Raw genomic sequence first — 15,527 nt, 5'->3', positions numbered from 1 at the left:
CTCAATTTTAAAGAACTTATGAGTGGTATGATTATATAAGTCTATTATGTTTTGGCTTGGATTTTTTTTTGTTCAATATTTTGGGATGTATCTGAAAGTACTGATTCTACTTTGGCACCCATTATTTTCACTAATTTTCACATTTCTCCTCCAACCCTTTTTAACCCTTTGCACTCTTAAAGTTTTGAAAAGGTATACCATATAACCCATAAGTAATCCCATTGTTCCTAAAAGTGGACAAAAAATTAATCTTATAGCATATTTATTGGATGTTTAAAGACTAATACCACTTTTGGGGTGTGCATCCACATATTGATTGTTTCCTTTCATTAATTCGAAACAAAGATTGGGGTAATTTTGGAGAAGTCCTAATTTAGAGTTCAAAATAAAAAAAAATTTAGATGAAAATTAACAGTAGTTGGCAACATCTAGGTTTTCAAGTATCCAAAACAAAGTGTAATTTGTAAAATGAGAGTCGATGGAAATATTAACTTTGCAATTTGAAATTCATCCCCATTGAACCAAAATACGGGATATGACTTACAACATAATTGTCTATTTATTGGTGTTATATGCATCCTACAGAATCTGAACCCAAGTGAGGCAAATTTATCTGTCTAACAAAAAAGTTCAAGAATTTAGTAGATTAATCTCGTAGTTTAGACCCTAAAGGACTCAATAGAATGTTTCAAATAGTTGGGTCCCTTTCTAGGTTACATACCCTTCTCATACTTAGTTATATATACAAAGTTAAGGGACTTTGGAGGTTAATTAGCCTTAAGTCCAAACTTTGGGGTTTCATCATCACCTCGGCTCTAAGAATGCATGCATCACATTCAATCACTACATATGCTTGGGCAAATGCACCAAAAGCACGATTTAGTTACTATCATCTGACAGGGAAACTTCTTCATTCGCCTGAATTTGTAACAGTATAAAGTGTACTAGCATATATTCTGAAATCTCAAATGGCAATCTACTATATCTTTCTATGTTCCGAAAAGTAAAATTCCATAGTCAAATTTAGAGAGCTATTCTTCAATATTATGGATAAGGTGAGCCTGCTAATCTCCAAAAAGATGCATGCAAAAGAACATTTTGACATATGAATATTATCACGCTTGTAATTATTGGTTATGTGATCCCTACATAGATTCTTTCCTTGAAAACCGTGATCATTGTCACAGTTGTTCACTTTTAGCAGTGCAATAGTTGTTAGTTAAGACGGTAAAACTGATCGTTGAGTATGTAATTCTTTTTGGATTAATGGCCTGCCCTAATTCCTATTGCTCGATTAGTTTATTAAGTTCTCAACCCATTTGGCTTTCCAAAACAGAGAGGAAGGCTGTATGTACTTGGAACTTCATGTAGTAAACTTAGCATAAAGCGCAAAAGTAGGATAGTGGTGATCACTCATTCTATTCAACGAGTCTCTTGAGAGTAGCAAAGGTAGGGTGATTAACGGAGACTAATTATCACATGTTAATTTGTTGAACGAAAGTTAAATTAAAATGAGAAAGTATCAAAATGCAAATGGAGATGATAGATGTAAGGATAAAATCCAGTAAACCCCTGTGATTTCGTTGAAAGTGAAGAAACTCTCCTATCTTTCAAAAATGTTCACATGACCCCCAAGCGATTCGTACTAAAGTGGAATAATGCTTTTTGACCTGCTGTAATACCAAAAGCCAATCTTTTGTTATTTTTTTTCTCTTTTTTATTTAAGTTTCATTTCCTTTTCCTTTTTCCTTTTCTTTTCTTTGTTTTTCCTTTTTCTTCATCCATTGACACGTAGTTACCACTGCTACACTGCCACCACCACCACCACCACCACCTTCCTCTCTTGCTACCAGCATTAATCCCCTCCTCCCTACTTTCTCGTTCCCCTTCCAATCGCTAGGCAAGAGGGGGGAAACGGGAAAGAGGAGGGAAAGAGGGGAGAGCAGAGGGATGAAGAGAAGGAGAAAACAAAAGGGAAAGCGGAGAAGTGGGAAGCAAGGGAGAGAAGAGAAGGGGTGGTGACTGCAAACGAGCGGTAGTGGTGGGTGGTGGGGTGGAGAGAGAGGATGGATAATTTTTGAAAATTTAAAAAGTACCTCAAAAATTTTAGAAATTTTAAAAACACCCATGCTAGTTAAGTCAAAAGAATTTGAGCATCAGAAATAAAAGGAAAAAATGAAAAAAAAATATTAAAAATATTTAAAAAATAATAATACATCACTTATAGGTTACATGTCCAATTTCACATTAATTTAAAATATGAGGGGGTTAAAGGATATTTCGGAATCATAAGGCTGCTAGTTGACTTTCAACGAGATCACAGAGGGACTTACTGGATCTGTAGATCTAATTGTATGTATTTAATGTTTTCATGAATATATATATATATATATATATATATATATATCAAGGGGATAATTTCAGAAATCTCCCTTGAGGTTTGTGACAATTTCACTTAGCACCCCTTAATTTTAAAAAAATCACTTGCCTCCCATACTTTTAACTTTTTGTAACATTGTCAACCCATTTCAAAATATATTGTTGAAAAATTTATTTTTGGATAGAGAAGATGTTTTCATACCAAAATTCCCTTTTTGTCCTTTTTTTAAATTGAAAGTATGTAATAAAAAGTGGAAAATAAAGACAAATTGTATAAATGTGTAATTTTGATAGAGACAATATAGCAACAGGTATTTTGACATAAAAAAAATTCGTTTCAAGGATATATATTCAAACTATTTTCAGGCCAAAAAAAAGACCATTCCTTTTCTTTGAAGTGCTTTGGATCAATTTGAGGAGTTTTTCAAATTTTGAAAATTTTGAAAATTTCCTCTTTAAATTGATGGCTTGAAAACTAGGAAAAAAAGATAACATGTTCATGCTTACAAACTCATTTGAGGTTTATTCATTGACAAAAATTATTTTTTTAATTCAAAAGGTGCTTGTGGATGAATTTACGGATTTATGAATTATGTACAAGTTTTTTGAGTTTTCTATTTTTTTGTCAAGATCTAAGGCATGAAAACTTGAAAAATATAAATTCTTAACTATATATTTAGGAAATTATTTGAGGTGCTTTTAAAGGATAAAATATTATTTTCTTCATTGTAAAATTCTTAGATAACTTTACAAATTTTCTAAATTGTTTAGAATCTCAAAATTTTACTATATTTCTTGTCTAGATTGATACCACGAAAATTATTAATAGGTCTTTCAACCTTGTTAACACCTTGTAATTCTTAATTAAAAAATTATGTCGGCCGAGATTTTAAAAGTTAAGGGATTAATTATATTTGTTATGAGACTAAAATGGTTTACAAGAAAAGGGCAATATTGGAATGAAGTTATATTCTCACCTACTAATGATTTTTATAATAATATAGTTGAAATGGGTTGATAATGTCACAAAAAAGTTAAAATAAAGGAGGCAAGTAATATTTTTCAAAATTTAGAGGGTAATAAGTGATATTATCACAAATCTCAAGGAAGGCTATTATCCCTATATTAAGTCTTCTGCTAATATGCATCCATTGAACCGCCTGTTAAAGAAAGAAATTCTATTTCTTTAACAGAAAAGTGAGTGTAAGACCTTAGCGTTATATACATATTTACTAAGTAACTTATGGATCTTAGCGTTGTATACATATTTAGTCATCTTTCAATGTCTGTGCCTAGTCAAATTATTACTACATTCTAGTTGGAATTCAAGACCTGAATGAATAGTTTGAATTTATTGTAAACATCCATTCCTGACCTTGTTCTTCATGTTGTCATTTCCAATCATTAAAATTTTGTTCTCTCAAGAAACAGTAACAAAGTAAAAAGAGGAAAGTGAAGAAAAATCATTGGCAGCGTATGCTTTGCTAATAATTGATGGATTAAGACTGCTCGTTTTACTTTAGAGTCCTATGTATCTTTTTGTTTTTTTTTGTTTTTCCTAATTTTGGACCAAAACCGTGCTGTGAGTGAATGGTTGAAGCTTTTGATGTAAAGCAACAAAGGAAATTTCAAGGGTCAAAGCAGTGTAAGGCATGCTTTGGGAGTGAGACAATTGATATCACTTCCCACTATGAGATATTGCCGAATCCAAATCATTGGTGATGACCCCATTAGACAAAATCCTTTTCGTCTGTCCATTCACATTTCTCCTGGTTCATTTATACAAGAACTATTTTTTTTTTAATTTTTGTATTTCTCTGGATCCCAATTAAAATAAGTACTAGAATCCTTTTTCAAATGGTGAAAAAAAGGATTTCCTTAGCATGAAGGCTACCAAAGGATAACTAATTCTGGGTTGAATTGAGTACCTTCATAGCAACACAGTGTTGGCTTCGTCTGCTGATGAATATCCCTTTTTGTCTATAGTGTTCAAACAATCACTTTATTATTTTGAAATCTTTCGTTAATATGAAATTGTGTAATGGCTTTTCTTGTAACTAGAAGAAACGGTGTGGGTTGGAATAGTGACACTATACAGTCTCCAGTTTCTTGGTTTGTTCATTCAGCCAACTAGAGAGCCACTGGCTGGCCACATATGGTTTTTCTTCAAGACAGGTGAGAATCATGTTATTATATCAAGGGAAAGCAACATTTTCTTCTATTATTATGATGAAAAGGACTTTTAGCCATAAAAACAATGATTCAGATCAAGAAAACAAAATTTCACTAATTGGTGATTTGGTTTTTCAAAATGACATGAAAGTATCGGCATTCAAAGTAGTCACTTTAAACTATCAAGATGTGCATAAGCCTGCAATTAGAAGAAATTGTACTCCTAATAATTCATAACCTACGACAATGCCAGCCGCACCACCCCTCCTCCTCCTCCAATGGGCTTGGCTAGGGGGGAGGCATTTAAGGTTCTCCCTGTTTGCAAGATCTGAAGTTCGAGCCCTTGCCTAGCAGATTGGGGGTTCAGAGGGGATTTGAGGAGTAGGAGATAAAAAATATTATATCTGGAAAAAAAAAAAGAATGAATGATAGCCAGCTTAGTGATAGCTAACAGGTACAGAGATTAAATTGGGGGAAAAAAATCCTGATTATGGATACTTCTCATTTCAGAAGTTGAAGTTAGAATTACACCTCATACCACAGTTCTAGGAAGCCCAATGAGTTGCAAGCCAGGCAGGGAACTTCTTGAAGGAAAATTCTTCCTTTTTTTTTTTCTGCATTAATTCTCAAGAAAACCGAAAACATGACTTTGTTCGTGATACTAGAAATTCGATAATTAAACACAGGAGCTTGATACAATTGTTTTGTTAAACCTTCATCAACTACAAGTAGATAGTCCATCCTGTAGAAGAACATTTTGATCAGCCTGGATGAAGCATGGACAACACAGCGCCTAAGAGATATATCATCCTCGTAAAGACATTATTTAGGTCCAACCATACCTTACGGACTTCATCAATCCAGAATTTATCTGCACTGAATAACTAATCTCAGTGCCTACTCCAAGTCACTTTCATATCTATGCATGATACCATGCTTTGAATAACTTCTCGATCAATTGCAAGAGAAGGTGCAAGTAAATCTTTATGTACGGCGTTGTTGCATCAGATCTGCCAGCCTGCCTGTTCCAAGAAGTTAGTATTTTTCTTCAGCAAGAAAGTTTAAAGTTTACCTGTCTAAGCAAAAGCTTACTTTTGCTTAGCGCGCTTTTGTTTTTTTTTTTTGTTGATATTTCTAATCTATGTGCACGTTAAAAAATATTAATAACATCAGTGGTATATCATCTCAAAAGATCCACACTAAACTCCTAATCTGTGGATTCTCATTATGGGATCCATCTATTTGTAGTTTTGGTTACATTGGTGAACTGTAACATCAACTTACAAGTTTCACATTCTCCATAAGCAGCCAAATACATATAAATGTGAAAGAGCAAGGTAAAATCGGGCAAATCGAAAACACAATACGTTGACTGTTAAAACCAACATTACAAAATGTAAAGAGTGATTGCTATCACAGGATAGAGTTCATCCAACGTTACCAAATGTGAAGAGAGATTGCTATCGCATAATAAGAGGTTATTGACAAGTTACATCAGACATGCTATCAAACAATCTATCATAAAAGCATCCAAAAAATTTTTCTTCAAGAAATAAGCAACCAAAAACCAAAGTAGAAGACTATTCATGTCAAACTTGATCACCTGAATCCGCTCCACTTTGTCTTTATCTTGGCTAAACAACAGTTATGCCAACTTTTAGTGTAGAGCATGCAGGCAGTGGGTTATGCATCTAATTGGGGCTACTTTTCAAATAATGCATAATTATTGGACAACCAATTATGACCTCATGTAAATCATACAACAGTACTGAATAAATGCTACAATCCCAGAAATTCAGCTCATACGTTACGGCCTATTTGCAACTTAGGAAAGCATTTTAGATTCATGCATTGCTCTAATATGACTTATGACATTCACAGCCCATAAAATATGGTGTGAAGCACAAAAAGGAAGGATTCATGCTTGCATGTCGCAGTCAGTTAATTCATAATGTTCGATGCCTGTCTAGTAGTGATATATTTGCTGCTTGATCATGAGGTACTCATTTTGAGTAGTACTGACCTAATGAATCATCAGATACAAGCGAAGCCATATCAAGCAACACAGCCACAGCTGCAGTCAAAAGAAGTACAACAGAAGTTCTGGGTGATCAACCGCCTAGGTTGCCATGACTCTTGTAATATGCACTTCTTCTGCTAAAAATATTCTTAGCACAGGCTTTTGAGAAATTTCAATCCAGTGGCTACTGATTCATTAAGTAAGTACCAAAGCTCAAGAAGTATCAACATGCTTAAACAATTATTTGTTTCATTTTGTCTGTCCTTAAATTCTACAGCAGAATGGCATACAAAGCAGATCAAAGTAATGAATAGCTGCTGCTAATCGGTCAGGAAACGTCAGATTCTGTTTATATGATTTAGATATCAGTTATTAGCTTCAATGTAGTAAAAGTAATCAATGCCAGCTTTACTGAGAACACAGAGAATTCCAGCAACAAAAAAACCAACATTCATGAGGTTGACCATCCTTTTATCTCCAAGTGTGAACCCAAAATGCAAAGACATTAGCTCATGAGTAATGTAAACTGCAAACATTTCACTTTGCAGTTTTGCATCTCATATATCCTGTTGCTTAATAAGTTTTCTTGGTCAAAGATTCATTTCCAGCAACATCTAGGAAGATAGAAACAGCTTGATCAGATTATTCAGTGGATCCAAACAGCTCTGGAATGGATTCATCTATTTGCACAAGCCCTGGGGTTCAAATTCATAAGCTCTGCACTCCAGAAATCAGAAATCTTCTGAAATTGGAGGTCCACAATCAGGACAACAAAGAACCTGAGCTCCCGTTTTAAATATTTAGATGGATGGTTTTCTTTATGATTCAGTCATTTCAACCTTAAACTGTCAATCTGAAACAATAGATCCTTAATTACAGAACCTAGGATACCAAAGAATGTATACAGAGAGCTAGTCAATTTTCCTAACACTGAGAGGCACACAAAAGAACAAGGACAAGGGCTTCCAATTTCAATAAACCAGAATAGACCAGTCATAACAACAAAGAATTCATGTTAACAAACATTTGAATCAGCCACTTAACTTAATAAATAAGCAAAAAAATGAACCCGCAGATAATCAACACAAGTGACTTCAATAATAGAACTTATGAACTTTAATAATCTACCTAACACAATAAAAAAAAAAAAACAGATTTCACGCTCAGCAAAATAATGAGCTGGAGACCAGAAGAAGCAAAGCGAAAAGGAAAAGCAAGAAAAGAAGGGGATAGGAATGTAAAAGAAAAAAAACAGTGACTCGAAAATTGATAGGATAAATTCAAGATAATAAAGAAAAAGAAAGAGCAGGGAAAGCAAAGGAAAAGCAAGAACAGAAGGGGATAGGAATGTATCAGAACACAAACAGTGGCTCGAAAATTGGTAGGATAAATTCAAGATAATAAAGAAAAAGAAAGGGCAGGGAAAATTAGTATGGCGAAGTTTACATGATTGGATTCCCTCCAAATTAATACAGCAAAGTTTACATAATTAAGCACTTCAGGCAAAGTAACCCTGGCCTCTGTCGGCCACATTGAAACCAAGCTTATAAGCTAGAGAAAAGGGGGGAAGACGGGGGAGAATAAGAGCACAATCTAAATGCACAAGTAAAGTTACAGCACATAGACGGAAAAGATAAAAGAAAGAAATCTAAGGATACAACATTGAAAGATAAAAAGAACAGAAAAGACACAAACCAGTATAAAAAACGAAGGCTGGGGCAAAGGCACAATGCCTTAATGAAGTAGAAGAGCAAATTTTAGAACAAAAAAGCAAGCATTCAGTTTTGTTGAAAACAAGAAGAGCTGGTAATTAAGCAGCCAAAGAAACCAGGCATTAAACAAAGATCTAAAGAAATAGAGCAGAGCAAAAGTTTAACTGCTAGACTGAAACAAAATCAAACCAGGAAAAAGAGAACCCCTTAGAAAGGAAAAACAAAGTGTTACTTGTATACACATTTAACCATTGGTTGACCAACAAATTTATTGAGAAAAAAGCAGAACAATCAAAACATGCACATATTTCAATTCACAACATATAAACTCTACAAACATCTCTGAAGCAAGTAAACCATGTGCAATCTAGACTATCACAACGAACAGCCAAGCAAAAAAAAAACACACACACACACACGCACAAGAAGCAAAGAACACAGAACTGCAGACAGGAAGCACAGCATGGTATAGGAAATAACAACTGAAAAAAAAGGAGAAGCTAGCACCTCGAGGACTAGCTTGATGATGCTAACCACTAAAACAATAAGAATGTACAATGGATCCACAAATCACAGCATGCCTGAGATGAAGCAAACAAGCTCCAAAGGCCACCTTTTCAGACAATTTTTTAAGTTGACAGTCCAAGAGAAAGGAAACCTAACTAATGTAAAAGCTGAAAGAAACTGGAAAAACTACAACAAAGAAAATCAGCCAAAAAAAAAAAGACCAAAGAAGCAAAAATAGAGGTGCAATCATGCTGGTAAACGGGAATATCAAGCATTCCAAATATTAAAAAAAATTGTGAGGAAAAACGTAAACATCAAATCCATCTCGAATAAGGGAGCAGGTGAGACAGCATGGAAAAGAAAAAGGAAAGCACAACAAACCAAGATCCAAAAGCCAAAGGTTAAGCAAGACAACTGCTTTATAAGACTACATTGAAAGAATGGCTCTTTGTCCTTCTTTATTCTTTAATCCAGTCTAAGTCTACCTCCTCTAAAAAACAAAAACTAGTATTTTTTTTAATATGCATCAAACCAATATCCAAATAAGAAAAGTCACGTTTGAGGAATTCGCAAAGAAAAGTCAAATCATTACAAGAGGGATTGAAAGCACAATCCCCTTTCTCAATTTGCAGGATGTGGATATGTAAACAAGTCAATAACATCCTAATTTGCATCTCCTGTTAGTGTACTATCTACATGCCTCTCCACGAATAGCAGAATTAGAGTTGAATCTAAACGCAAGTTTCCTAGATCAGGAAATTTAACTAGAATCTAAGAATTGGTCCTGACTCCCAAGTGCATGTACCTGTGTGTCATCTCTTCCCAAACAAGCAAAAAAGGATTTAAGAACAGTCCCTTCATTTTTCTTTCTATCAGTCTTCAGATAAAAACATTTCCATCAACTTAATTAGAAAAGGCCAACTAGCCTATATTGGCTTAAGCCTCATTAAGATGCCACAAGCAGAACAATGCCTTCAACCAGCCACTAACCTTATTTGCCTCCCTACATATACAACTGATGTGCAAGAGGAAAGTAAAGCAGCTAACACAAAGAGGTATTTTGACATAATAGACAACTTTTGATCATCAATTTGACCAACAGTTATAATCATGACAACAGCTCTATTTTTGTTTTTCATCCTTATGCAGGGCAAATTCATTTGCAAATTCCTCAAATTACTCTACATTCATGTGCCAATCGATATAAATTAAGGAACACAATGTCAAAGAGTTGAATTTTCTCAACCTATATCACTTAGATATTTTTACTAGACCTTATTCATTGAGCACTCGTTTGTCTCAGTTGCAGTAGTAATAAAAGTTGACCAGAATCAGCAATTCAAACTCTTTTGGAATGAAACACATAGCATGAATATCATATCAAAGGATATCACAAGTAAAAAAAGCCAACATGTGGAGTATATTAGAAAGAAACAAAGCATCACCCGCACAAGAAGAAATCACTAAGAACCCTATTATCGTTGCAGAATACTCACATGATATTGGTGTCACTTGCAGTGCAAATGCAATAATTTGAATCATGCATTAACCATGTCTATAATAACATGAAGATGGAGTTATCACCATATCTACCAGCAGCATGAGATTTGGGCCACAAATACATATCGGGCAGCCAATTCCAAAAAACATTAACATTGCCTGGAAGACATATTTCCAGTCAGAGAGTTTCTAGCAACAGAACTCAGATCAGTTCAGAATGGACTAGAAGTTAAAACAAACTGATATACATCTGTACCATAAGGACAGCATATGGCTCTTGATGCAGGATAAAAAATGAGCGTATACATGTCCTCACCACAAAAAACCATCTAAACCTGAAAATCAAGTCAGCGACATATTTAAAAATGTATGCTATATTCTGAAGAATGTAAATGGCTTGTTCAGCCCTGTGAATCTCATCAAAGTAGTATATTCCATAATTCAATCAATGAGTTCTACCAAATATTTTCATGTGAGATATTATGGTACAAAACTGCATGAGGTACAAAACTGCATGAGACACCTTCCCACACAAATTGCAAAATGAAACATAATCAGCATGATTTTTCTGCAAGCATCTAATATTCCAATCAAAAGTGCTGTGGATGTCAACTCACATTTATCATTTAAAGCACTAAAGGTTTCATCCTAAGACTGAACAAACTCTAACCAAGAGAAAAGAAAATCCAGCAACTTTGTCATGCTCATAAAGGACTACACAGTGGTCTGAAGTTGGAAGAATTTCTCCACTCCATCTTTTTCTCCGTCTCTTGAATGGAATATATTATATAAGATTCGCTAAACCTCTAGCATTACGAATAAAAAAAAATTCAAGATATAAAAGTAAAGTCATTCTGCAGTCAAACTGACAGCAATACATACCAAACTATTTTCTGTCTAAACCAAATAGCATGCATTATTTTCAAAGTATCAGTTTAAACATTTTCAATCATATTTGACCTGCAAGCTAAACTTACATGAAAGACAAGGATAAAATAAACCTGAGATAAGACAAGCTCATTGTCTTTGCAATAGGAAGTGAGATTAACAACATATTCCAACACCATGCAGGTGACATAATGAAGAGAACAAATTACAGATATTCCCATCAATTTTGTAATGCAAAATTTATTGAGTAAGATGTTGAGGATTGAAAAAGTAAGTTGTCCAGCAGCTCAAACTCATGATTCTTTACTTGGAACAAGTTCACAAACACTAACAAGATGCAATTGCAAAACCAGAAAACCAGGACACATAATAGAAAGAAGTATAATTGGATAATGCGCGAGATAGACATTCAAATCCTGATCAACTATGCCATGAAAACAAGAAAATCAGGGCCAAGATTATCAGTCACAGAAAACCCTCCTCCTTTATCCGGACTGGGGACCGGCTGCGAAAAGGACTGAACACAGGTGGAGTTAAAAATTTTTTTTTTCCTTATCATCTTTTAGATTTAGGTGTCAAGCATGACAAGCCTTCACATTTCGATCATATACATGTCACCTTGAATGATGAATATCCCCACTCAAAAACAATATAGACCAGGATAATCAATTAGCAATATTCAGGTCTCAATCTTCAGCACGTGTGAGGGATGGAGGATTATCTAGTCTTGTAAATCAGCTTCGCTCTAGCATATACTTTTGATGCAAAATTAGCACTAACCACCCCGTATGATTATTATATTAAAAATAGATGGTGTGCTCATAGGGATTGGGTTAAAAACATTCAGAAGCATTTGTCTCAACTTTCCATCCGCAACCAAGCTCTTGGTTTAAAATCCTGATATATTTACAAGTCGGAGGTCCAAGTGAGATCTAGGATTGCTCACTAGAACCAGGACATTAACAATGGTAACGACAATGGTCGGCCTGCACTATAGTTGCAGTGGGGTTCCCCCCATTGTCCCTCAATGTGTGAGTGCACGGACTTGGCTGCAGCTTGTTAATAGATTTTGTTTTTTGACTGCAAAGCTGTCCTCTTGTGGCAATTGCAATCCCAATTTTTTTTTGAAGCACCTTTTTTTTGTGCCATTTTGTGCTTTTTGCACTTATTCAGTTTTTCAGTCTCCTGAGAATCCAACTGGCTCACTCAGGAGGCATGACATGGGAACCACAATTGCACTCTCACTTATTATTGGTATAGCGAGACTCCCGACTTGGCTTACTCTGCAACAACCGAATAGGGAACCACAACAGTTACATGGCACTAACCTGCCCCTGATTGCTTTATTGTCTCACCAACTTATTAAATATATTAAAATTTCAAGTCCAACCACTAGGTGCAAACTTCTAGTTTTGACTCATACCTCCTTCAGTTTCTAAGCCAAGTAGAAATGGAAAGGGGGCAACTAGTACTTCATCCACGTCAAAAGCTACACCTTCACGTCACCACACAATACATTGACTAGTTGTACGTGCATGTGTGTGCATTAGCTTTAGACAGATTCCCAAGTATAGCTAAACTGATGGCCTGAAAGTGGTGTATCCACCATTTACCTAATCACAAAGAGATTAACATGTGCTGACATTTATAGTAATAATTAACTTGGTTAATTAGCTATTAAAAAGATTCAGAATGTGAAGTTAAGGAACATGCTTAAAAACATCCAAGGTCAAAAAAGAGGAATTCAGTGTTTTATATAAAGCAAGAAAATGGCGTATCCACCGTTTACCTAATCACAAAGAGATTAACATGTGCTGACATTTATAGTAATAATTAACTTGGTTAATTAGCTATTAAAAAGATTCAGAATGTGAAGTTAAGGAACATGCTTAAAAACATCCAAGGTCAAAAAAGAGGAATTCAGTGTTTTATATAAAGCAAGAAAACTCTGGTTTTATAAGAAATATTTTTTAGAATTTGAAAAGGCAGATTTTTTAAAGCATGATTATTTTATTTAATGATAAAAATACCTTTTTTTGGGTAGGAGAAGGCAAGACACTTAGCAACCATTAACCTAAATCTTGAAATTGGGGATAGCGAAGTGACCAAACCTAAAACAAATTCTATACTTCCCATATTTGTCTGTCTAAAACCACAATAATTATCGTCTTTCAACATAAACTTCCAGGCTCACTAGTAACAAATTGGGTCAATACTACTACAAAATCAAAAGATCCCAGATATGTGGCAACCCAACTACATTAACCTAAAGCTCCATAAAGAGCATAATCTCCATCACCACAGATCATCTCCACACATCTCATTTTTCTTCCTCCAAAATCTCTCTTCTAAACCTCATCATGCTCATTACTGAACAAATAATCCCTATATGTACTTCTTGGAAAAAAATTTCAAAACATATTAGTTTTAATAAATTTTGCAGCCCAAATCTTTAAAAACAACATTTAGAAGGTTTCTTTTGTGACGTGACAAGTAAAAGGTTAAAAAAGTATGTGGTTGAACTGAGAAGCTAAATTTTTAAGACAGAAACTAAATTTTTGTCAAAATAATTCCTATATGTACTCCCTGGAAAAAATTTCAAAACGTATTAGCTTTAAAAAATTTTGCAACCCAAATATTTAAAAACAACATTTAGAAAATTTGTTTTGTGACGTGACAAATAAAAGGTTGAAAAAGTATGCAGTTGAATTGAGAAAGTAAATTTTTAAGAACAGAAACTAAATTGTTATGACAAAAAAGACTAATGTCTTTTTTTATTTTTTATTTTTACTTATTTGAGGTTATTTCTTTGGGGTTTTTTTCTTCAAAAAATCAACTAGCAATATACAGCCACCATCTATTACTTTCTGACTTCCTCATTTGCAAATCTTTCCTTAATCAGATAGTCTTACTCAGATTGCATCCTATCAACAGAGATCACTCTTCAGGTGTTTCCTTCAGGAGACACCTTCTTCCAGATTTCATCCCTCCATCAACACCAGCCATAACTCTTCCCAATTCCCTCACAATTCCACCTTCCCAAAAATTTGATTAACCACTTTCCTCAGCTTTCCCAACTTTTGACCATCTTTCCATAAATTTGATTAAACAATTTCACTCAGCTTTCCCAATTATCTGAACTACTTTCCAGAAATTTGATTAGCCTATTTCACTCAGCTTTCCCAACTTTATCACCCCATCCTTCCAGAAATTTGATAAACCTATTTAGCTTAGCTTTCCCAACTCTCTGACCATCCGTCCAGAAATTTGATTAAACAACTTCACTCAGCTTTCGCAATTATCTGACCAACTTTCCAGAAATTTGATTAGCCTTTTTCACTCAGCTTTCCCAACTTTCTCACCATCCTCCAGAAATTTGATTAACCTATTTAACTCAGCTTTCCCAATTCTCGCACCATCTCTCCAGAAATTTGATCAACGAATTTCCTCCTCAGCTTCCCCTAACTTTTTCCCCTCCTTCATCCAATCCAACCCCAGTTGTTCGACTCTCTTCCCCATAACTTCTGGCTTATTCTCCCCTTCTTTCTTTCTTCCAAGATACCCTTTTCCATCTTCGGTTTCACACAAGTAATACATATATTTACAAGCACACACAAATACCTATATTATATAATCACACACGCACAGAAGCACACACATACCTATATTATATAATCACACACGCACAGAAGCACACACAGATACCTATATTATATAATCACACACGCACACAAGCAAAAGATTAGAAAACTAACCACCTTGTTTGATGATTGCGGACTCCGCACAAGTCCGACAAGTGATGACCCACTGACTGTCACCGAGATACTTTCCGGTGGCGTATTTTGAGCCACATATGCGGCAGGGAAACGGTGACGGCGCCATGGTGTTCTCGCTGCCGTGGTTGGCTGCTGCTATCTGCTGCTGCTGCTGCTGACATTGAGTAAATCTGGGATTGATTGCGACGGAGTTGGACTGCAAACTCATCTGATTGTCGAACCTCATTAACAGTGCTTCCATGGCTGACGACAATTTTAGCTGGTTTTGAGAGATTGGAAAGGGATTTTTCTGAATTTATTCATGATCACCGCCGCCGAGTTAACGAAAATTTAGGAAACGCATCCGTTTCCCGATCGGAAAAGGATTTCTATAATTGGGGATAATATCACAAACCTCCCCTGAGGTTTTTATAATTGTAGAGAGCTCCTCTCAAGTTTTAAAAATTACATCTGCCTCCCCTACTTTTAATGTTTATGTAATAATATAGGTCAATTTTTTCTCAAAAATCCTAAACCGCCTTTTGTACAAAACTAAAAAAGAAAAATTATAGTATACTCAATCACTTTTTTTAC

At 34.9% G+C, this 15,527-nt stretch overlaps 1 protein-coding gene across 4 annotated transcripts; it reads right to left on the bottom strand.

Moving 5' to 3' along the window:
• Positions 1-5,133: 5,133 nt before the first annotated feature.
• On the bottom strand, positions 5,134-15,278 carry LOC113751078. Of its 4 annotated transcripts, XM_027294940.1 has the most exons (3): positions 14,937-15,278; positions 10,375-10,449; positions 5,134-5,573 (listed from the first exon to the last, which is right to left on the bottom strand). In XM_027294940.1, the coding sequence occupies exons 1-3, from the start codon at positions 15,193-15,195 to the stop codon at positions 5,536-5,538; spliced, it is 372 nt and encodes a 123-aa protein (XP_027150741.1). In that variant the 5' UTR covers positions 15,196-15,278; the 3' UTR covers positions 5,134-5,535. The 4 variants fall into 4 exon arrangements, 2 of the variants coding, with proteins under 2 accessions (XP_027150741.1, XP_027150742.1); XR_003464763.1 differs by lacking the exons at positions 10,375-10,449; positions 14,937-15,278 and adding an exon at positions 10,287-10,359; XR_003464764.1 differs by lacking the exons at positions 10,375-10,449; positions 14,937-15,278 and adding an exon at positions 6,575-9,330.
• Between the last annotated feature and the right edge of the window lie 249 nt (positions 15,279-15,527).

The sequence above is a fragment of the Coffea eugenioides genome, chromosome 11, assembly GCF_003713205.1.
Source record: "Coffea eugenioides isolate CCC68of chromosome 11, Ceug_1.0, whole genome shotgun sequence".
NCBI classification, from domain to species: Eukaryota; Viridiplantae; Streptophyta; class Magnoliopsida; order Gentianales; family Rubiaceae; genus Coffea; species Coffea eugenioides.
The sequence above is the reverse complement of the archived record's forward strand: the minus strand, read 5'-3'. Positions and strand labels throughout refer to the sequence as shown.